This window comes from Thunnus albacares, chromosome 9 (assembly GCF_914725855.1).
Source record: "Thunnus albacares chromosome 9, fThuAlb1.1, whole genome shotgun sequence".
Classification (NCBI taxonomy): Eukaryota; Metazoa; Chordata; class Actinopteri; order Scombriformes; family Scombridae; genus Thunnus; species Thunnus albacares.
In genome coordinates, this window is record NC_058114.1 from 29,412,306 (window position 1) to 29,436,297 (window position 23,992).

The 23,992-nt window shown below is 36.9% G+C and overlaps 1 protein-coding gene across 5 annotated transcripts in view; it reads right to left on the bottom strand.

The window, feature by feature from the left end:
• The window catches only part of LOC122988543, a 155,503-nt gene that overhangs the window by 103,140 nt on the left and 28,371 nt on the right, over positions 1 to 23,992 (bottom strand). For 2 of the 5 annotated variants that reach the window (XM_044360918.1, XM_044360914.1), the window contains exon 3: positions 15,026 to 15,193. The exons of 1 other annotated variant lie outside the window; for it this stretch is intronic. Coding sequence is in view for 2 of the 4 variants with exons in the window: in XM_044360913.1 (XP_044216848.1) it covers positions 7,634 to 7,715 (82 nt within the window). In the remaining 2 variants the exon portion in view is untranslated. Of the gene's footprint in view, positions 1 to 7,633; positions 8,918 to 9,076; positions 9,182 to 15,025; positions 15,194 to 23,992 lie in introns of those variants that run through there. 2 more of the 5 variants (XM_044360917.1, XM_044360913.1) reach the window with 2 other exon arrangements.

A 23,992-nucleotide genomic window follows, 5' to 3' on the forward strand; every position in this document is an offset into this window, starting at 1 on the left:
AGCAATTATCATTTTATATTATATATATATATATATATATATATATATATATATATATATATATATATATATATATATATATATATATATATATATGTATATATATATGTATATATATATGTATATATATATATATATATATATATATATATATATATATATATATATATATATATATATATATATATGTATATATATATGTATATATATATGTATATATATATATATATATATATATATGTATATATATATGTATATATATATATATATATATATATATATATATATATATATATATATATGTATATATATATATAGGAGTGAGGGCAGTTACTGGGAACAAAGCTGCTTTCAACAAAATGATTTTGTTGTCTCCAATAAACTATTATCTAAACTGCCACCACAGAGTGCTACATTTCTATGAATTTTCCTTTTTTCTTTTTCTATTTACTCCATTAAAAACAAATATTAAACATCCAAGCCTGCAATTCAAACTGATTTGCAGCCCTCGTCCCTGACCAGGCTTTTAAATTAAATAAGTTAAAATGTAATAACACACGGCAGAAAGCTAAGGCATCTACTGTTTCTCAACAGTTGAAACTTTGCACGTTGTGGCACCACAGACTACAAACCACTAAGTGATGTCAAAGCAGGTATTTTGCTGCCTTTGACTGCTGATGGAACGCCCACTGTGATTTCCACATGCCTCAACGTTTCAACACACATGCAGAAGTTCAGATTGAGATCAGTGTTAGTTCACATTTAACTATTTGGGGCTGAAGATCAAGCTATTGCTAGCCAGCTATGTTACATATTATGTAGATCAATTATTATTTTTCTGCTAAGCTCACATTAAATTCATTGCACATGTACATTTTTTGATCAGATTTTCTTTACTTTAAGTTGATCACATTTTCATACACACAGAACATACAGTATGTGCACTTTCTGAATTATGGTGATTATGTGTGTCTATTAGATGTATTGTATAATTAATGGTCTAGAGCAACAAAGATTTGGTGAATTCATTTCAATACTCCTTTACTATCAGTGAGGGAAAAATGTCTGTCCAATAAAATCCTAATATTTTCTTTGTTCCTTTTTTAATAAAATTCTGACTTTCAACATTTTGGTTCCCTCGAGTTAAAAAAGATTTTAAATATATTGCCCCTTCTTCTTGAAACAATGTGAAGAAAGATTTGAAATGGTCAATGATTACTTCTGGTGAATTAAAGTGAATTTTAAAGAATTTGAAAATAGCACTCTCAGTCAATGCCTTTGCTTCTAATTTATAGGGTTTTTTTGCCATGCTAGTGGCGTGGCTCTATAGACAGCAATGTCTGTCAATTGGTTGGTCCACCACTTTGGTCCAGACTGGAACATCTCAACAACTGATGGATGGATTGCCATGAAACTTTGTACAGACATTCAGGGTCTCCAGAGGGTGAACCCTACTAAGTTTGATGATCCCTTGACTTTTCATGTAGCGCCATCATGAGGTTGACATCTATGGTTCAGAGTAAAATGGCTGAACTATATATAATATACAGGATGAACAGCTATAGGATGGATTGTCATCAGATTTGGAGATATTCATGTTCCTCTCAGGATGAATTGTAATAACTTTGATGATCCGTTCCCATCAGCCTTAGCTGTAGTTTGTGTTAAGTCCTAATTAGCTGTTGTTGGTATGCTAACGCTAAACTAACGGTGAACATGTTAAAAAATGTATCTGCTAAACATCAGAATGCTGAATGTTGCATAGAGCCTGAAAGAGCTAGCCTGGCTGTAAACTCTTAAGTCTTGTTATTGTATGTTTGATAGTGTTGGAGACCCTGTTTATGCATCTTTACTGGATACTGTTTTTACTCTTGTAGTATGACAGTTTGGCCTGTTTATGTTGTTTGTATCGTAGATATTGTTTTCACAATGATTTTATGCTACCCTCTTGGCCATAATTTCAATGACATGTTTGACTGGTTAAATTGATTAAAGTTAAAATGAAATGAACATAAATACTTTTGTCTTAATTGTGAGTTTCATGCAAAATCTCTTTTTTCATTATTTATTCAACAATAGTGTTTACAATAACAACATCAATGGTCATATAAAAGAGTATCCTTTGGAGTAGTTGTACCAGAGTACCAAGGGTTAAAAATTATGACTAAAACTCAACTAAAGCCAGTTGTAGCCAAATTATCACCCAAAGCTGAAAAATAAATTCAAAATATAGTTTTTAGATTAGGCTTAGTGTTTTATATAATAATGTAAAGATACAGTTATTGCAGAATTACCGGTTTTAATTGACATTTTTTAAACAGTACTTTATAAAAAGGGAGAATTTATTGAGTTAAAATGTTTTGCAGATGCATTTTTAATGAATAACCCTGACATTACTTCCAGTATTGACCTTCTTTCCCAAGCACTCCACCTGTTTTTCCTCTCCTCCCACTCCACTGTAGCCTTTTCCCTTGGCCTCTGTGGGGTCTTCATTACCACGGCATCAAGATGCTGCTGCCTTGACTGTCTGCTGTAATGAGGGAGAGGCTCAACATATGGACACCAGAGCAGTGCAGAATCACTGCCATTGAAAATGTTGGAATACTTTCTTAAAGGAATTCTGCCATCTAGAGTGACCAAGGTAATGAGGGGTCAAGTGATTTGGTGGTGGGCCCAAAACACACTTGATTTATTTAAGCACTTTTTGAAACCTCCACTAGCTCCGCCTTCTGTCATTGCCTTAAAGTAGTACAGTCCTCATTCATAACTGTCAAGAACCTACTCATCTGTAACCCAAGCTTATTTGGTTGAAAATCACACATAAAATGTGTTTTCCACTGCAGAGAGGAAATAAGAGGGGAACTAATCTCATTTCTTTTGACACTTCCCTATCATGATTTTTTGGAAGGGAGACAGTGGAGGATAATCCTTGTATGGATATGAGCCTATCCCATGTCTGCGAGTCTGGTAAAAGCACGAGGTTGACTTTCAGATGTACCCACCAGCCTCTGCAGCCGTTGAGGTTGAGGTTGAGACTGAGGGTGGTGGGGGGGTGGAGGGGTAAAGAAGAGGTAGAAGACACTAACAAGTTCATGCAATATTAATGAGGTGTTGAGATGTGGGACATGCAAGGCAAATCGGCCACTGCTGTGTATATGCAGGAAAATGATATTGTACATGAGGATGAGGACATGCATTTGGAAAGGTGAGTGATTAGTGATTACATAGAGAAAAGGGTGTGAATGTATATTAACTGAAAAACATCTTTTTTTGGAACCCTTAGCTACATATTTTTACAAATAATTTTGTACCTGGGCCTACAATAACTGGGACTTATGAGGAAATGTCACAAATCCAGGGAAAAAGCAGACCAGTGAGCTTGACATATGGTATGTCAGAACTGGCCTGAGCCTGCTGTCCAATGAAATAAACATTATTCCTAATATTTATATGTAACTGGTGATTTTAACCTTAGACTTTGCAAAAAAACATTTTGTATGTGATTTTGGTCTTGTAGGGTGAGAAGATTAATGTAATAATTACAGTGTGTATCAGGATAATTTTAAACCATTTGTACCTATCTACGTATACATTTGAATTGCTTGGGGCAGCAGAGGCCTTTTTACATTATGCGGGCTGCCCATTTCTGCTTTTGTCTCCTAACTTCCTGTCACCATTGCTGGCAAATTAAAAGTCTCTTTCCTGATCTGTTCACATACAGTAGCTGCTATGTATTTCCCAGCTGGGAACACAGGTTCACAGTTAAGAGGAGTTGATGGTCAGATGGACAGATGTCAGACTGAAAGGACAACCTTTGGTCCAAAGTTACCTTAAGCCTTATCTTCAGCTAGCTCACTTTGTGTTGTAGCAGTAGTGAGATGTTTCTATCATCAGGAAAACTTTCAAGAGCGCTGATGCTTAACTTGTACGATGTGTTGGTCTGGAAGCTGATTTATAAAAAATACATTTCTCCTAACGATTGGTAGTTTATATTGTGACCAGTCACCAATCAATAACATGAGCTGATCCCAGTGCTGTGTGGGAGATGTGATCTAATCAGCCAATATACTACCTCCTACAGCAGTTGATGTTTGTAGGACTGCAGTGGAAGAAAGTCACTCATTTTCTTCCAGTTATGAAAGTCATTAACACTATATGTTGTATTGTAATATTGGTCAAATATTTGCTAAAATGCAGGTAAGGGTCACCACAAGAAGCAAACAGCTGGTGTGACAGGAGGTTAAAAGACAAAATTTTGCAGTAGAGCACTTTCTTGTGGCTGGGAAACATAAGGTGGGTAAGGTTGGAGAAACATGGCAGGACAAATCTGGGCAGGGAAGTGTAACAGTATCACTTGCAAATTTTGTTGTTGGTATAACCGATGGGACACATCTACAACATTAGCTGACTTGATCAATGGACCCATGTCTAGAGGCTTACCAAAGTAGGTCAGCAACGACATTAACTGGTCCAAGCCTTGGTCCATTTTCATTTAATACGTTGGTATCACCACAAATTCAAAATACAAATATCATCAAAATTATTAGTAATATTAATTCTACAACAGGCATCACCAATATAATTAATATTTTTAGGGAAGATGTTGCAAAAAGCACTGCATCACTGCAGCACGTAAGTGAGACAGTCCCGGCGGGGAAATGAGACCATCTGCCCCTCTGCAGGTGACTGTCCCGGGATAGAGGATAGTGTTAAGCTGAGACAGCGAAAGAGAGCAGCAGGGTAAACTGTCCTGCTGTAGCAGACAAAGAACAGCAATCGGCCCACTATAAGCCACCTTACAGCTGGCACTTCTCTGTTGTTCTACTGTTGTTTCTAGTGTTTTACAGTGATAAATTTTACTTATAACTGAGTGTGCTTAAACACAGAGCCACTGCTGTCAGTGTTGACTGACATCTTCCTGGGTTTCTCACCAGGGGAGATACTGTGACCATGCTTTTTTCACTGGCTTAGAAAGGCTAAAAGTGCCACATGCTGAGAATACTGCATCACTTTCAATACCCAAATTAAACAATAACACAGCAACAAGAGGGGTTGGGGGTTGGTGAACGGTCATGAATTATGTTCTTGTTTTTGGAATCATCAACAGATTTCACACTTGGTGAAAATGGTGCTATGATGTCTACAGCAGTGATGCACCAACCTATATGTTCACTGCTGGTAATAAACATAAGAACAGGATTTTATAAACATTTTAGAACAATATAATTACACTTTGCACAAGCCTAAAAAGAAAGATGGTGTACTAATGTCTCATTACAGTTACCTGTAGGTACTCGATTACTAAGAGTAAGAAGTGATGTGTAGTTACTGCCACATATCACCTCACATGTACAATTATGATCTCATTCAGTCCCACAGCAGTCTAGAGATTTTATAGTGAAAAAGAAAAAGTGGTATAAGTTCAGCACTCCTATTGGCTACAAGCCTGAGTTCAGTTATCTTGCTGTTTTAAGAGTTCCATTTTGTCACAAAAGCCATGCAAACATTGCAATTTTCTTACTGGAAGAGTGAGTGCCTGAGAAAAACATTTTCAAAACTGATTTCAAGAAGCCATGTCAGCCTCACCCTTTGCACTTGGCTTCACAATATACTGCTACAACTCCAAATGCTCATTATGCAAATATGTAGCCTTAGGTAATGCAAAACCAAACAGCCAAAGCAAATTAGACGATACAATTCTGTGGAGTAAAGACGGTACAATTAGCATCTTATTTAACGATGTTACTGTATTTTGGATCAAAGGAATGAGGGCTGTGAGATAACCTTGTTTTGCTTTAATGTTTAGACATGCTGCTTGGACATATAATGTATAATGTGCCCTGTGGTAAAAACCTTACCTAGCATCAGTGTATTGGCAAATGTCCCTGATAAGAAGATGGCAATTTTACATGCTTCTATTGTAGCCAAAGAAGAGCTGATCAACAACATAAACTAGGGCAAACCTGGACCACTTCATCGCACTAAAGAATATAAGAATCTGTCCGAGTAGCTGGGTAAATACATTAAAGGAAACAACAATTAGAATTAATTGGGCCAGGATTAACTTAAGAAAGATAATTAAAGTTACCCTGTGGAGTTTTTATTGTAAACAAACATCCTTTTGTTTGCATTCAGTGTTGCTCATCAAATGCTTTGTGTGTATTCTTAAGGCCTTACAAACATGCTGAAAAATGTGAAAAATCTGATCTGTAATCATCTGTTTGAATTCCAAATGTACTGTTTTATCATTTCATTGTTGGATTCAAACCACAGATGGAAAACTCATGGATAAAGGCAAGGGTGCTTGCTGACTTTGTAAAATACTCCCTTACAGTAACGTTAGCTTGTTACTCAAATGAGGCAGCAGAGGCAATGTGAGTATCAGCATTAATTCTATAATTAAATTTAACATTACAGTTGCATCGGATTTTGAATTTTGAATAGATTATGTTTTAGTCTGAATTTGATCAAACTTGATTGAATAAAAATCGACAGCCCTAGTATATTCTTTTCGTGCTGAGTATGGGGTATGGTCTGAGGTACACTCCAGTGTTACTCATACATGGGCTCAACTTGGGCGGTCTACCTAGATAGATTAAGACCTGCCCAGGTAAATAAAATCCGAATTCCAATTTTTTTTTCCAATCAAGACACACAATTGTCACATCATAATGCACACAGACCAGTGGACCTTCAGCCCCCCGTATTTTCAAACCAGTCAGTTAGTAGAGAAATAGCAGGGCAAAGTGGCGATACAGCAGGGAAGAGTGGAGAGGGTGAGGCAGCAGGGCCAATTGTGGAGGTGGTGGAGGCAGATGGGAGTGAAGTTGTCGCAGCAGACACCACAGCTGCAGGTATTCCACTATCCCAGAGAAAGTTATTGTGACAATGTATCAGTCAAGTATTGTAATAATGATTCTAAACATAATGCATTCATTTCAGATGATCTCAAACACCGCATGGAACTCTGGGTGGCTTGAAATGCAACAATTCAAGCCCTGGCTGTACCTTACAAAAGCAGGGTATGTCTAATCAGAATTATAAGCAACTATTTGTTTTAAAGCTCTTAAGTCTTACCACATTTGATAAGTGTGTGCAGGAAGCACAAGCAAACAGCAAAAAAAGGTCCTACAAAAAGGACTTTTATTGAAGATAGGACTCTTGTGTTCTGCAAAGATTATTTGGAGCACCACATCACCCCTGAGTCTCATACACAAAGTATGGAAAAGCAGGCATCACTTGCCTCTGGTATGTTCTGATTTTTCTTTATCTTGTGTAATAATACATTAGCAATCTATAACCAAATTAGCTGTCCCTATTTAACATGGTATTCCTTTACCCATTGTAAAGGCTACTCAGTGGTGCAAGCTTTCGACCCCAACATCAGCATTGAGCACAAAGCTGTTGTCGGGGATTTAAGTGCCTTAAATGGGTTGTGAAAAACAAAACAGCACATCACACCAACTACCCAAAATTATTAAGTCTGGCTGGGCTTTTGTGGTGTGATTATTTTACCAAACTGAAGGTAAACCTGATTAAATGGTAACCATTTCTGTAAATGAGCAATTACAAAAGATGTACATGGTAAATTATTAATTCCTTAATCCAAAAGGAGGATCAGAAAAACAATTACCGATCCCACAGAATAGTAGCCGAGATGCTGGAGATCCTGGCAAGAGTACTTGAGGAGCCTCTCCTGGAGAATATGAAGTCATATCAAGCCATTAGCCTAGAAATGGATGAAACCACAGATGTCTCCGAACAGACAGCTCAACATACTTATCAGGTATGAATGTGGGAGCTGTTGAAAGGTGAATTAAAAAATCATGTGCCCATACCTTGAAATCATACTGTACATATGCCAATAAGCATCACTTTATTTCAGTTACCTGGACAAAGTGGGACAAGTATTTAACCAGCTGACACCGCTTTGCTGCTGCGAAGGACATTATCCAGAAAAAGGAGCTCCCAACAGAAAGACTGTATGGTCTTGGGACTGATGGTGCAGCAGTAATGACAAGTATTGAATGTATTACTAATCAATATTTTACACAGGGTAAAAATATTGCTATATATTATTTGACACTTTCCTGCACTAAGGTCAGGTGAATGGGGTTGCAAAGTAACTCACTGACAGCTTCCCCAAGCTCGTTTCAGTAGCATGCGCCGCTCATCAACTTGCACTTGCATGCAAGGATTCATCTAAAGAGGTAAAGTATATGGGAACAATCAGAGACCATCTCCAGGAACTCTATTTGTACTTATGCAACAGTGCCAATCGAACAGCAGCACCAAAGTCAGCAGCCACCGTCCTTGGCATCAGTGACTTGAAAATCAAGGTGTGCTCTCCACTGTTTTTGTATACAAGAGCCCTATGGCTTACACTTTTATCATCTTGTTTATTTGGTACTAAACAATATTCTACTTCTAGGAGGTAAATGATGTCCGGTGGCTGTCCCAGAACCTCACCATTCAGAACCTGCAGAGGAACTGTCCAGCTGTGCTCGCTGCATTAGCAGAGGAGGCAGACATTAAAAAATGTCCAGTGACTGAAGGGCTATACACATTTTGTGCAACCTACAGATTTGTTGCTGCTCTTTATCTTCAAGCTGATGTTTTGCCCCACTTCCCACAGCTGTACAAGGTGTTCCAGAAAGCTGACGTAAATTTTCTGGACATCATAGAGCAGGTATTTTCCAGATGCATTTTGATTTTGATCTTTCATCAAGACCTTAGTGACCCGAATGGATTTGGGTCCTTCGATATCACCCATGAGGAGGAGAGGAGCAGGAGAGGGTAGGAAGCACAGGAGCAGCCTCAAGAGGAGCTGCGGACCAGACTCCTTAGAGATGTAAATGCATACATTTTCCCCATAACTTTTAAGGAGTTATTTTTTCCTTATTTTGTTGAAAAATGTATTGGTATCCGTCACTGCAGGTCCTCAAACCTTATATCATCAGCCTTCTCGAGAGCAGATTGCATAATCTCTACTTCTTCTTGGAGCCTTCAGTGTCCTGGAGCCACAGGCACCTACTGTGGATGACACAGCCAACATTACTCACCTGCAGACACTTACCAGGAAATTCCATCCTGGACAGGAGGCCACAGTTGTCCAAGAGTAGATGTCATTCAAGCAACGTGCTGTAAGGAGCATTCATGGTTATACTCACCTCCTGTAATCCTGTAAAACACGTGTGATCATACTTATCTAACTGTAATGTAAATCATAACAGTTATTGTAAACATGACCCAGGCATGTATTTATCAAGGAACATGTGTGGATGTCATTTTTGTATTCTTTGTATTTGTTCCAAAAATAATCTTTGAACTCCACTTTAAAATGAATCAATTTGCAGGGATGTGATTTCTCTGGAAAGCAGGATTCCAGTGAACTCAACGAGTGGGCAGACATCTACCCTGGTTTGTCTTTCAAAATGGTTATGCAAGTTTGTTTCTATTTCAGGTCAAAACTGACCTAAGAAACAAACTGAAAGGAGAACACCTGGCTGCATGCCTCAAAATCTCAATACATAGACCTGCCCCTAGGCTTTAGAAATGTTTTTTTTCCAAAGCAAGGAAAATTAAATGTTGCAACAGGGAATGCCAACTGTGCAAGTAGGCACATGACAAAAGGCTAATGAGAACAACTTTGGATCAAAAGCAGAGTTAAAATGTTTTCATATCTTGAATATATTTTGAAAATGTGACATGTATTTTATTATGTAAATAGCTATTTATTTTTAAATAGTTATTTATTTTGACATGTTCATCAAAAAGCAGAGTTACAGTCTGTGTTCTTTAATATATTTTAATATGTAAATAGTTATTTCTTAATAGTTATTTATGTTGACATATACTGTAGATAGTTATGTATTTTGAGTAGCTACTCATTTGCAATAAATAGTTATTCATACCTTTGTTTGACTAGTTTATTACTGAACCTGTCTGTCCCACACCGAGCCGTCAGATGTCGCATCACCACCACCACAAGTACATTCTAAACCTGTAGGAAACACTGCACTCTTGCTCACTGTAGCACTAGTGGCACAGTAGAAAGAAAAACCTCAATGCAGAAATTGTTTCCTGTCTTTATACGGTGAGAAAAAAGAGTGGTGGAAGGACATTACAGACAGGATGACTGTACATCTAATGTATGGTATTCAAAGATATGGCACCCTTCCAAACTGCTGAACAGTGGTGAAAAAACTGGAATGGTAGTAAAATCAAGCCTCAGACATTTTTCCTAACATGTACTGCAGCTGTATTGTGAAACTCCCAACTTAAGCCTACTTATTTGTAAGAGAACACAAAGGCAAAAGTTATATTTACTACTCAGTCTGTCTTTGGTAACATTGTTTAGCAGACTGACTTCTTGGTTTAACACTGGCCTATGGTACCTACAGCAGTTGTACATTTTTTTCTATGCACTTGGAGGTTAGGAGCAAGTGTTGCACATCAAATACTCACATACTTCTTATGTACTATTCAATGTATGAATGACAGCCAAAACTACCAAATATAAAACCCATGTTTAACAAATTGAGATTATGACAAAAAGAAAATAAATATTTATCATTACAGGAATTTCAATTAAGCAATTCAGTTGCACTTTAACTCTGTGAGACATGAGCTGCTGACATGGCAGTGTGAGTACTTTCTTAACCACCTGGGGTAAATGATTAGCAAATGTCTAAATTAGTAAGGCACTGTGGATTTAATGATGGCTTGTCTATTCATTTCTCATTCTCTCTCTTTGTGATGCTCTCAGACCCATATCTATTAAAAAACAAACTCAACTTGCTAAAAGCACGTTTTTCTGTTCTCGTTATAACCTACTGCTCCCTATTCGACTATTATTAGCTCCAATACATCGACTGTAACATTATTCTAATATGATAGCTTTTAACAATATCACCCCAGACATCTCTGATAAGAAGCAGCACTTTTCTCAAAACACAAATCATCAAATAATTTCTTGATTGCATCATAATGCTATAAGGAGATGAACATGTATTTGGTAAATGGAACATGAATCCACAAAACAACAAACCAAATGCATATCATCCATTGATGGAAACATCTGTGAATCATTATGGAAACTTAGGCTAATTCTTCAGAGTTCGATTCATTAAGGAGTTTGTTAGTTTCAGTGGCTGAGCCCTTATTATCATGCATTTAGGAAATGAGGCAAATAGAGAAGGCATAAGAGCCCAATCAATAGCTCTTTTCATTTTGTCTTAATGGCTCCCTATTTTTTCCCTCGTGGACTATAAAGAACACAGGGGAGGTTGGTGTTACAACCATAAAATGTAATTTCTCTGCAGGAAAAAACATAATAATGCCTCCTATCCCCTTTCTGCATATTCCTATAACATTCTGCAAAATTGAGTATGGATTTAACATCAAAAGGTTACATGAATTTTTCAAATGAGATATTAAAGTCAATATTTCAAGCAGAGGATATTTCAATTCAGGGGATTACATGATAGGGGCTGTGCGCTAAGATGAGCTGGCTTGCAGGCATGGCTACAGTTTTGCCACAAAATTAACTTGCGAGAAAAATCATGTCGAACAAGGCAAGAGATAAAAAAAAATGCACAAGACCACTCCTTTAAAATGACAACACTCCAAATAAAAACAAATTTCTATGTTAAAACACTACAGCACAGCCTTAACAATCACCATGGAAACAGTTCAGGAGTACTCAAACAGTGTCTAGATTTCTTGTCTGCATTTTAGTGAAAACATTTTCTGTAATTCAAATGTCTACAATATTCAGGACACAAACAAAAGACTGACGGACTGCACTGCATCACACTAAGCAGAGTGAACTGAAGACTTTTGGTTTTGTACTGCAAATGATGACGAGGCTTCTCACTGTACTAATAAAGTTTAAGGCATACAACAACACGCAACAGCAGTGCACAAATCAATATATTCAATTCAAAACTAAAATATGAAAGACATTTAAAATATTTACTTTTGTAAGAGGTCGAACACAGAAACAATCTCACATCACATGAATTAAACAGCCTGGACAATCACATGGTTTTCTGATTCATGTTAAAAGCCATAAAAAAGTAGCTTGATAATAGAGATACATGCGATCTGTCTCAAGTTGCAGTGACAGCAATAAGAATGTTAAATTATCCTTAAAGGATAAGACTGGTGATGTTTTTGTTATTGTCCAAAAATCAAATGAAAAGACCAAAACCATGAATATATGCTTTTATATATAAATGGTCACGAGTATATACTTTGATTTTTAAATAAGGATAGGTAATTTTAACAGATGGGGACTAGTTTTTTAGAAATTGTTACTAAAACAGGAGTATTTGTTGGGGACTTGGTTTGGTGCTTTAGTGAGTATTTCCAGCAGCACGTTGGTGTATGTGGGACTGACTCAAAATAAACTACTGTGTGTGTGTGTGTGGTTCATTAATGTGATTTTAATCGTTTTTGGAAAACAACAACTCTAAAGCACAGAGGAATAAGATATATCAGGCCTTGACTGCACAGACAATACTTTGCAGTAACATGGATACTGTAAATCTGCTTATATACACTACAGCACATGCAGCAGATCAGTAACCAGATTTATCCTGACCTTATCTTGGAGCCATGGCTTACTGATTTTAACTGTATTAGTGATAGAAGATGCTGCTTTCTGACTTGTTTCCTTTTGGGTGTGTGTGTGTCTGTGTCAGAGCAGACTGACAGCCCAATGAGGGGACAGTCAGAGTGCAGCTTTTCCTCTCAATACTCAGTTGTTCAGTGGCGGAAATTAACTTACTTAGACTTCTACAGGCTACATTGTGTTTGTTTCAGTTTTAATCTGACTTTGGATGGAATTATTTTAAATATGAGGACGCATCGCTCTGTGTAATTGCCTCTCTTTTCATCCAGCCACTCTGGCCTGTGCTTTCTGTCTGCAGTTTTTTTGTTATGCACATGCATACTTGTGAAAAGCTAATTAGAAACCCATTTATTTGTATACACGGCAGAGAAATCTGCCTCTGCATCAGCTGACTGTAGCCTGGTTACTTAAGTGCAGTAAACACGCTGAGTTATATGTATTACCGACCTCTGCATTGGTAGGATTATACATGAAGTCACCCCTGTCCTGGTGCCTGTCCTGTTTTACCACGAGATACAAACAATATGACGACCCACTGATCAATACATTCCTCTATAGTGCCACTACAGCCATGAAAGCAGCTTTGTGAGCCTGTACTTTGGCACAGCATTGCTTTGAGGTCAATGCTAAGGTCAGCACGTTAACATGCTCACAATGACAATGCTAACATGCTGAAGTTTAGCAAGTATAATGTTTACCATGTTCATCATCTTAGTTAAGTGTGGTAGAACATCTTCTAGTTACCACTAAACACAAAGTGCAGCTGATGCTGATGGGAACATTATTAGTTTTGCAGGTCATAAATCTAAGCACTTGATGATGGTGCTATATGTAAAGTGAAGGAATCATCAAACTTACAACAATTTATCTTGAGAAGATCATGAAGGTGTATACTAAATTTCATGGCATCCAATTGTTGTTGAGATATTTCACTAAAAATCACAAATGTTAACCTGCTGGTGGAGTTATAGGAGAGTCAGACGATCACCAAAGTCAGTAGGATTCATTGTCTTTGGATTATGAATGTTGGTCTATAATTTCATGGCAATTCATCTGATAGTTTCTGAGATATTTCAGCCTGGACCAAAGTGGTCGACTGACCAACCTATCTACAAACTGACAGATCAATCGACACTATCTTCCCTCGAGCCATGCCGCTAACATGGCTAAAAAATTATTTTGGACAATTCAATGACAATTACTTGTATGGTACAAAATTAATAATAGGGCAACAGGTAGCCTACTGGTAAAAGACATATACCACATAACCACAACATCTGAGGTTCGTTTCTAGCGTTTCCAGCTGTGGACCTTTCCTGCATGTCATAATGCGCTATCCATGTTTTCTGTCTCTCTCTAAAAAAATGCCAAAAAAATTATATTAAAGAAATATATAAAAAATATATAAAATAAAAATAAGGATCAAAGTCCTGAGTTTTCTCCACAATTTGTGCAACATTGGTTTCTGGACTTTCTGGTCTTTGTTCATTCATTGTGTGGTATTAGATCTCCCTTCTTGTTCCCATGTCCATGTCATTTCTGTTTGCTTGATTTCTCTCTGTGTCTGTGAGTGTTTGCCTATTCTATTAATCTATTTGTTTCAATTTTGCATGTGTATGTCTGTAAAGCGCTTTGTAACTGTGTGTTTTAAAAAAGTTCTATATAAATAAAGCTTACTTACTTACTTAGTATTTAAAGGATCATGATGGGATTCTACCACATTGTCCATTATTATTATCATTATTATTATGTGACACCACTTTGTGAAGCTTATAATGTGGCATTGTTTTAAGCATAAAAGATTTCATTTATTGCACAGCTATTGTACTGGAAAGCATATGACTCTAAAGGTGTTTCTGATATTGTATTAATTTGCCCCCCATCCCAACAAGATAATTAAACATGGAATGTCACCCAAGAGCAACAGAGTGTATAGTTGGAAAAGGTTTAGAGGACTAAGGTTCAACTAAACAACTTCCATTCACATTTATGGAGCTGGGAGTGGACTGAGTCATTGGACTGGGTCTCCTGATTAACACACATTACACTGTGGATGACAGTGCAAACGTAGGTCTATTATATATTGCGTGTAAACAAGCTGTGTAATCAAGTCCTAATAAGTCATGAAACCCTGAACACAACAGCATTTATGCCAACATTGTTCAGTATTACTGTGACTACAGTCAAAGACGAATTATTTCATGAACTGGTTGTACTGTAGATAAGCCCACTATTGTCTGAAGAGGCATGAATTAATCTTGTTGACCAAAGCAAAAATCACCCCTCTATTCTCCTAGATTAACAGCTGTATCTCCAATATGCTTTTAACTCGCTAATTAAGAAACAAGAGCTGATTCTAGCAAGAAGTGATCCAAAAGAAAGTTTTACCTGCTCTAGATCAGTGGGGGTATTCTTGAGGGAGCAGGTCGTGGGGTGCTCCTCTTCCCAAAATCCTCCACGCCTCATCCTTCATCTGCGGCTGCTCGTCATGTCCCATCACCGGCACAGTTACACCTGAACACTCTGCTGCTGCCAAACACCTGGCTCCATCTCCCACTGTCCAAATGAAAAATAAGCATAATCTGCCTTTCTGAGTATCCAGCAAATGAGGGATTTCATGACAAATTGGGTGGAGGTTTATTATGCAAAAGGGGAAAGCAGAACAGAGGCAGCGAGGAGCTAAAATAAAGGGAGGTGTAGTTAGGAATGGCAGAAATTATGGTAATGACTTGAAAAATTTTGGCTTGGTTGCTAACTACTGTGGGTATAGTTAAGGTTCATGCAATGTTTTTGTGGAAAGGAGAAATGAGAGATACTATGGTTTGTTTGAATTTTAACATCATGCTAATAAAGATTTTTACTCTAAAGCTGCATTCACACCAAATCTGGCAATCTGGCACTATGACACAGGGGGCTACAATGGTGAGGGTGTGTTGTTTGAGGTACTAGCGAGACATTGAAATATAATCCAGGAAGTTGGAGTTATAGATTAATGCATTTAAGGAGTTATCAGAAGCCAAAACACTGCACAGTGGTTTATAAAACCAACTCCTGCAGTGTAAACGCACTGACCACTGTTTTTCACGCATTGCCAGATTTGGTGTGAATGCAGCCTAAGTGGGTCATTTCTGAAGCCAAATTAAATCCATACATTTTAATGCAATTCATTTTACATATCCTATGTTTATGTAGAACATTTACTGTATATTTCTATAATAAGTCAGTAAGCATCATCATGATTCTAGTGTAATGCTTAACCCAGTTTGTGTGAGAACCGCACTGAATGTGGTGGGAAACGTGCATCATTCTGAGGAGAATTTCAGATTCACACTGCAATAGTAAATTAACTGCCTCAATAGCTTGATGGATGTGTTTCTTAAAACTTAATTAGTGTGAAGTTCACTCAGGATAAGTGGGCATTCAATAAATGCCTGGCAGTTGAAAACAAGTGGCATTCAAACACATTTCAAATCATATAAAACTGAGGGAGCGCAGCTGGAAAATGAGTCATAAAGAAGCGAGAGCAGTGAGTACAAAGGCAGCCAGATCGTCATGGTTGGCGTTACCTACAGGGGTACGTGAAGTAGTCAAGGGCCCTTTCCAAAAAGCATCCCAAAGCTAAGATGATCATAAAATCCATCATATGACCCTTTTTAAGCTTAAAAGCTGTTTCCCAAAAGCATCGTAATGTAAGACGCTGTTAGAAATAATTGTAGATGGAGTATCTCTTACCCGGTTGTGGGAGTCTAAGAGCATCTTAAGAAACTACAGAACCTACAAGAGGAACTGAAAATGGCATGTTTCATGTTTTAATTGTTTATATCAATACTACTACTGTTTTTTTTAACCACTGTCATTCTCTGTAATGTTTATTGTAATATGAGTGATGTGTAAACTGAAAAATAGGAAAGCAAATGTATGTTAACACACCTACAAAAGAAAGAAAAAATATGATGTATGTTTCTCTTCTGGCTAAATTGTCAGTTTCACAACCCCCATCCCGATCTCCAACCAAAGCCCCCTCACTTACCCCATAACCCCCAATGAAGAGCAAAAAAATAAATAAACATAATATATAGACAATTGTATCATCCCAATATCTACAGATTTATCCACACACAGACTTATCTAAATACATACAGTACATGCTTGCAGCTGTGTATACTCCAATACACCCCTAATAATTTACACATGTACACGCATATACAGTATACTGTACAGACACAGTACCAGTCAAACATTAGACTGATACTGTATACTGTATAACTGTAGATTTACAGTTTTTGCAGGAAAAAGAAACACCTCAGCAACCCTTACTGCATGCAGACATGCATGTATACCCATTTATGCGTGTCTGCAGTATCTCCATATACAATACAAAACATTATAATTTATCTTCTCTTATCGTGTTATTCATATTGCATATATTTCCCTTATGCCTATATACAGTAGGTCTAATCCAGACATTATGACAGTGACAGTCACAATAAATGACCTGCATATGAAACTTATAGGGACCATCATGTCTTGATTTTAGTTTTAATTTGTGCTTAACAGTAACTGCCTCAAGCTGCAGCTAAATCAATTACGAATTAAGTTCATCTTCTTAAAATTCCTTCCACCCATTAACATGAATCTTAAAAGGCAGCAACCTGAAAGCTGTAAACTGTTGACTGCACATTAAGCTTCATTTTCATAAGTTATTCATAAGAGTTATTTCAAGTATAAAACGTTTCCATGTAAGGCTGAACAATTAATTGAAATTTTATCAAAATCACAATATGGCCCACTGCAATTTTCAGATCGCAGGAGGCGCAATATTTGTTAAAGGTGAAATGTGTGTCAAAATACCATTTTAAATGAAATACTGTGGTGCTGCAGAGATGTCCTGATCTACACATCATATTCTACAGACTGAAGAAAACATCTTATAATGTTTTTCATTGAAAATGAGAATAATAATGTAAAAATTATCATTCCCTCTCTTATCGCAAATCATATCACCATTGAAATATCAGTCAAAATAATCACAATTACGTATTTTTTCAAAACCATTCAGCTCCAATTCCAATGTCTTTTACAGCATTTACTGTTTGTGATGTATGTATTTTTCGTATATACTGTTGCACAGCTTATAGACACACACCACATTACTTTACTGTGTATTCCAAATTCTCTTCAGCACCACAGGACGCTGATGTTAAGAAGACCAGCAGGCCCGAGCACTGGCTCTTAAGTGCCGCTTTGGGAAACGTGTAAAAATGTAAGTGTCCGTAGAAACACTCTTAACTTCTAACATCAATCGTTATCAGGAAGCAGGACCCTGGTTTCTAGATTACACAACAATAAGTGAAAAAACACGTCTGTGCCCTAACCTAGAAGTTAACTTCAGAGAGTATGCAAAGCAACCTTTCTTATAAGTGACCAAAGCAGATTATTAAGACAACACTAATGCAGCTAAACAAAGCAGTGGTACTAGAGCCTGACAGAGCATGTAAGTTGTGCTGAAAACCTAAACACAACTGGAGAGCTGAGATGAATAAATATCAACTTAAGGAGGACTGGGGACAGACAAACAACAAGGGGGAAATGGCTTCACTCGGAAAATGGGACATTTAAAAAAAACTGCTGACATCTAAGAGGCAATTGAATTTGCATACCACAAACTTTCATCTGGGGGATGTGAAGAAAGACTCCACCACAGGAATCATTTAATATTTAATAAATTAGAAACAGTAGCTATGGCTAATTAGAATTTGCACATTTACAAATCAGCCCTGATAGCAAAACAAATTATGAAATATAACGCTGCTCTGTGGATTACCAAGGGAAAATCAGATGATAGACAAAGCAAATGGAGTATCACTAACAACATACTGTCAGAACACATCACACAGCTAATCCAGTTAGAGGAGGGGGGGTGCCATAGAGGCTTTTGCTTTAAAATATTGATACACTATTCCGTAAAAGCTTTTTTTTTTTCTTTTAGTGAGAGTACATTCAGTCTAACAATTGCTTATTGCTCATGGGTCATTAGCCTCTCATCCTCTGCTGCTTGGCCAGTTTGCTTTGAAAGAAAGGCTTGTGATTAAATGAATGTGTTTGCTCTGGTACTCCATTAGAGGAGGTCTGCATGCATTGTTTATATATGGATACAAAGGCAGGCAGTGTGTAAACTGTTGTTGTATTCATTATTAGATTACTTCCTGGTGCGATGGCTTTTGGTAAAAGCCGTGGAATTCTTGTAAGTGGACAAGACATGCACTCAGAGGAAAAACATTTATCAAATGATAAAGGCCAAGGCCAAGGTATTCAAACTTAAGTAGTTGTATAGCAGATGCCATACAAAATCTACATCAATAAAAGTCAAAGAAATGTGGTTTAGCATATAGTGGATTATGGCTATTCTGCATGTCAGCCGCAGGCTTTTAACATAATAAAGTGAGAGCATATTTATCATAATGTAGCAAACACATAATGTAACACTTTAACTCCATTTTACTCCAGTTTGGAGGTATTTTATCTGCTTTTCAGTGCAGTAAGGTTCTCATCTAACCTCTACACATACAGTATCTCCACTTCACAAAGCTGCTACATCAAACCACAGGAATAAATACAATGAGAAGCCAGAGTATGATGATTAAATACATACTGAATATTATATATGGTATTATACACCGAAAATGTTCACTCATATGCTAGAAGGTCATTTTATTTCCCCAACAGCTCAGTTGTTCATGTATATGCACAATTTTAAATGGTAATCTGTATTTCATCAGTATCACATATTAGTACAGTTAAAGTGCAAAATAACACGTTGCCATGCTCACGGCTGAGCGATATTATATATTACTGATATTATCAATTTTTTTTTTTTTTTTTTTTTTTAAAATCAAGAATAGTTTTTTTCATATCAGTCAATATGAACTAACACAATATAAATTGAGTATCTCTTCTGAGTTTAAAGATCGCCTTAAACCTAAAACTCCCCAGTACATTCAGCGCCTTAAAATGACCAACAATTGTACGAGCTGCAAAACATGTCTGTTAAACATGGTCAAAGTTCCAAAATTTGAGGTGAACATTTGTAAAAATGCTCTGTGTAAGACAAAGCCCATGTATGCATAGAAATGAAATGTTTTTTGTTTTTTTTTTATTTTATTTTCCCAACAAGTTTACGTCAACTCATCCTGCACATCTATAAAAATCTTTGTTGCTGAGCTTGTTCGCTTTGTCCACTCACTTATTTTTGTATCTGATTCTGGCTCGAACATGAACGGATGTATTTCAGAAGTTGGCATTTCTAGTAAAGAACGAGCCTGGAAGTCTGCCAAGTAGCATCTTCCAGAAACTGACCAATCAGAACAGAGTAGGCTCATAGGTAGGGGGGGCCTTAAAGAGACAGGAGCTAAAACAGCCTGTTTCAGACAGAGGCTGAACAGGGGCTTCATAAAGGGCCAGTATAAGATAAATATGTTTTTTGAACTTTAAATCATGCAAAGATATTCCAGTAGAGCCCCAGAAAAAATATATGGACATGGAAATATGCCTTATATGTCCCCTTTAACAACATATATATACAACCAGTCTGGTTATACTAGCCAAAGTATTGCCACACACTTGTCTTATTACCTCATTTATACACAACAGATGGTCATTTCTCCGGATATCTATCTGACTTTCATACCACAACAATAGCATCTTTGCAATACATGTCGTCCCCTATCTGAGGAGCAAAAAGCTCTCCCTATCCCTCAAACTAATGGCTTGGTATTTTGGCAACAGTAAAAAAAATACATTACATAAAACCAACAAACAAGGCTGCTCAAGTAGCCTGATGGTTAAGGTGCACCTTTGTACATGTCATACTCCTCTCTTAACCCCTCGCTTCCTGTCTGCCTCTACTATCATCGAAAATTAAAATAATAGCAACCAACAAAGAAAGGGCTAAATTGAAGGGGTGGATTTTGCCAAGTGGCTACCAGTTAGTTGTTTATTAGTAAGCTTGTAATATTTTTATTGGGCTACAATAAAAACTCAAAGAAAAAGCATCACCACAGTGTACAGGAAAGATTTTATTATTGTAAAGGCTATTGTGGAAACCTTTGAGCTCCTTGACAACAGGGGGTCAAAAACTGCCCTTTGAGTAGAGAAATGTGTTGTGACATTGTCAGCCTTAATCTGCAACTCTGTTATGAAACCCTGCTATCATAGTTTAGAGAGTAGAGGTTTATAGACAGAGCAAAACTACAGTTTGTGAATATAAACCATAAGTTTGCCTAATCATGTACAAAAGCGAGTTACATCATGATTAGAAGTGAAAAAGGCTGTTCAGCTGAAAAGAAGAAATATATTTTGTATGCTACTAAATAAACAGCTTAGTGTCATAACAACATAACAACCTTCTGCACTAATCCACACAGATGGAAATTTCAGACAAAGAAGGTTTTGTATACGCACACATACATTCTTTGTTCTCAATTATGTAATATGCATAATGTGTGATACAATAATACAAAACATGCCAATTACAGTATATACTGAATATGCCACTTCATATACTGGCTCTCCAGGAAGTACTGTAGCACAGTTAACACAAGATTACATTTAACTGATAGCTATTACAACAAATTAAATAAAACCTCAGAATGTATGCACACTATATCCATTTTCTAGGGGAATACTGTATATATTTTCCCCAACAACACACTACTGCATGATAATACATCAGTACTTTGCCATCAACATGAGGCGACATTGAATGGTATGCATTCAGAAGCTCATAATCTTGTGGGCCTTTGGACTATGTTAGAACATAACTAAAAGAGGTGTGACTGTCATTAAAACCATATCTAACCTGTAATGAGTGGTCTCATTTTTCACAAATAATGCTGTTTTGTTCCTCTTAGTGTCCCGCTGTTATCATTGGTCTATTAGAATTTGCTGTCTAGAAGACCAGTATTTTAGAAGCCTGTTGTTTCAGATGGCATAAGAAAGACTAAATAATAGAAAAATCTTCATTTTTAGCGATCTTTGCCCTAAACAATAAACAATGCTAATAATAAAACTATGTTTAATTCCTAACCAATTCAGATTGACTGAAGACTGACTGACAGAAAATAAGTTTATATTTAGAGCCCTGATCCACTCAAGCCATGACAAGCCAATCAACATGTCTCAGAAGCAAAATATAAGAAATTTCCAACCATAGTAAATGGTGCATGCTTTTATTTATTTGTTTTCAAATTCTCCTCACTTTATTGGTATGTAGAGTATGTTGACATATGGAACACTCCACTGTAGATCAGAAAACTGTATTTGAATCTATAATTTGTGTTTGCTGTCTGTACTGAATGTAAGCAGAATTTTAAATCGAGGACCTTCAAAAAGACCAAAAAGAAAACAAAAATACATTTGACATGACATTATGAAAAAGATTTTACAAAAATAAATTCCAGACCAAAACATCTAGCCATCAGTGAAAAACATGTGTGTCGCCACTTGTACGCCTCCTCAATGTCACATGAATGCATCAAACAATGGATGAGGAATCCAACATGGCTGCCCTTTTATTCAAATGAAAACTGAACAACTAGTGTAAACACCCATCCATCCTATCATGGACCCATATACTTGAATTTTCTTTTTATTGATACACTGACTTTTTTGATTTTGACTTTTTTCAGCAGTTTTTTTTACGCAGAAATTGCTAAATGCAGAATGTGCTAAACGACATAGACGGGAGCGCTCTTATTATCCAGGATATTCTGCATGAACTTAGCATGGTCCCCTTCATCAAAAGCATTGCACATGCCAACCAAAAAAACCCTCTCCATTGCTGGCTTAATTTTAGTTTCCGAACGACATGTATGAATGGTCTCAGTGCTGCTGCTGTACTGTGCCGACATACAAAACAATACAGTCAGCAAGAATAGTGAAAATTAACCTTGTCAATCACACTCTTAGTTTTTCCAAACAAGACGTTATAGAGCTGGGTCACAGATGAAACTCTTGGTATGACTCATTTGTCCGTTTTCAGAATTCAGGAAAACTTCCTTCACTATTACAGATAGAAGATGAGCAATAGCATTAGAAAAGTCCTCTGTGCACTCCTTCAGTAACCAAGCTAGGATGTTATCAGGTCCACTTGTTTTTTATGAATTGAGATTAATAAAATCATCTCATTTGACCTTTGCTAAAGAGATTATTCTGTTTAAGAGGCTGAGGAAGGAGAAAATGGATACAAAAAAAAGTTTTTTGAGGCAACATTTTTGTCCTCTCAATTCTCTCAATTAGTATTTTCTCATTTGTTGATTCTTCTTGTCCCAGGACCTTGTTAATAAAAGCCCAACATTTCTTTTCCTTTCTTTTCTGACTTTCCTCAACTTTGCTGATTTATTATAACTCCTTTGTCATCATTGGCTTGTCTAATGAGGTGTATGTTTTTATTATTTTTCTCCCCGGGAAGCACACATTTAGAGCAGTTTGAATAAAGTTGGATAATATACCTCGAGAAATTTTGTCTTTGAATTCATAAACAGAAGACCAGTCAGTGATATCCAGGAATGCTCCAAAAGTATTTCATTCATGAGTCGTTAAGTGACCTTTTATCTGCTGCTTTTCACAGTTCTATTGTTTGGACTCAAAAGCAGACATTTACGGTCACTGGAGCCAAGAGGGACTAGAACGGTAGTGCACATCATATCTTTTATATTTGTGAAAGTCATGTTCAAAGCGGTTGGTCCTCTGGTCTTATTTTGAATATCTGTTGAAGAGATCATGGGTAGATGGTTAATTCTCTGTTTTATTTGTGGTTGATATAGTATGTGATATTTTAATATTTGAGCTTTTATTTGCTACACTATGGACAGATATTCACAATCAATTCATTTGCCAGTGGAGGATTTTACTGGAGGTCTGGCACGGCCGTGTCTGTACCCACACACAGTGAATATCATTACTCTTTCCTTCTTTTTGCTTGTGCTCTATTATTTACATAAACAGGCACACACCCACCGCTTTTCCCCCCCGAGTCCTAAGCCCTGATCTTAAAAAACAAGACACATCATACAAAGTTCATGGCTGTCTGCATGTTAGAAAACATACTCGAATTTTTGACGCGTTTAAAAAACATATGATCAGAGGCCGATCTCTTGCTGTGCTCAGTAAAGAATCAAATATTCTCTTGCCTCTACTGATATCCCATCTGATGTTGTGAAATTACGTTTAATATTTCCTTTGAAATTAGCAAAAAAAAAGCGCAGTTTGAAAAAGCACAGATCAAACTGTAAAATTTAAAAGACAAGGGGTCGGTCAGTCACTGGCAAGGCACAATGATTCTCTTTCAGTTGGAGG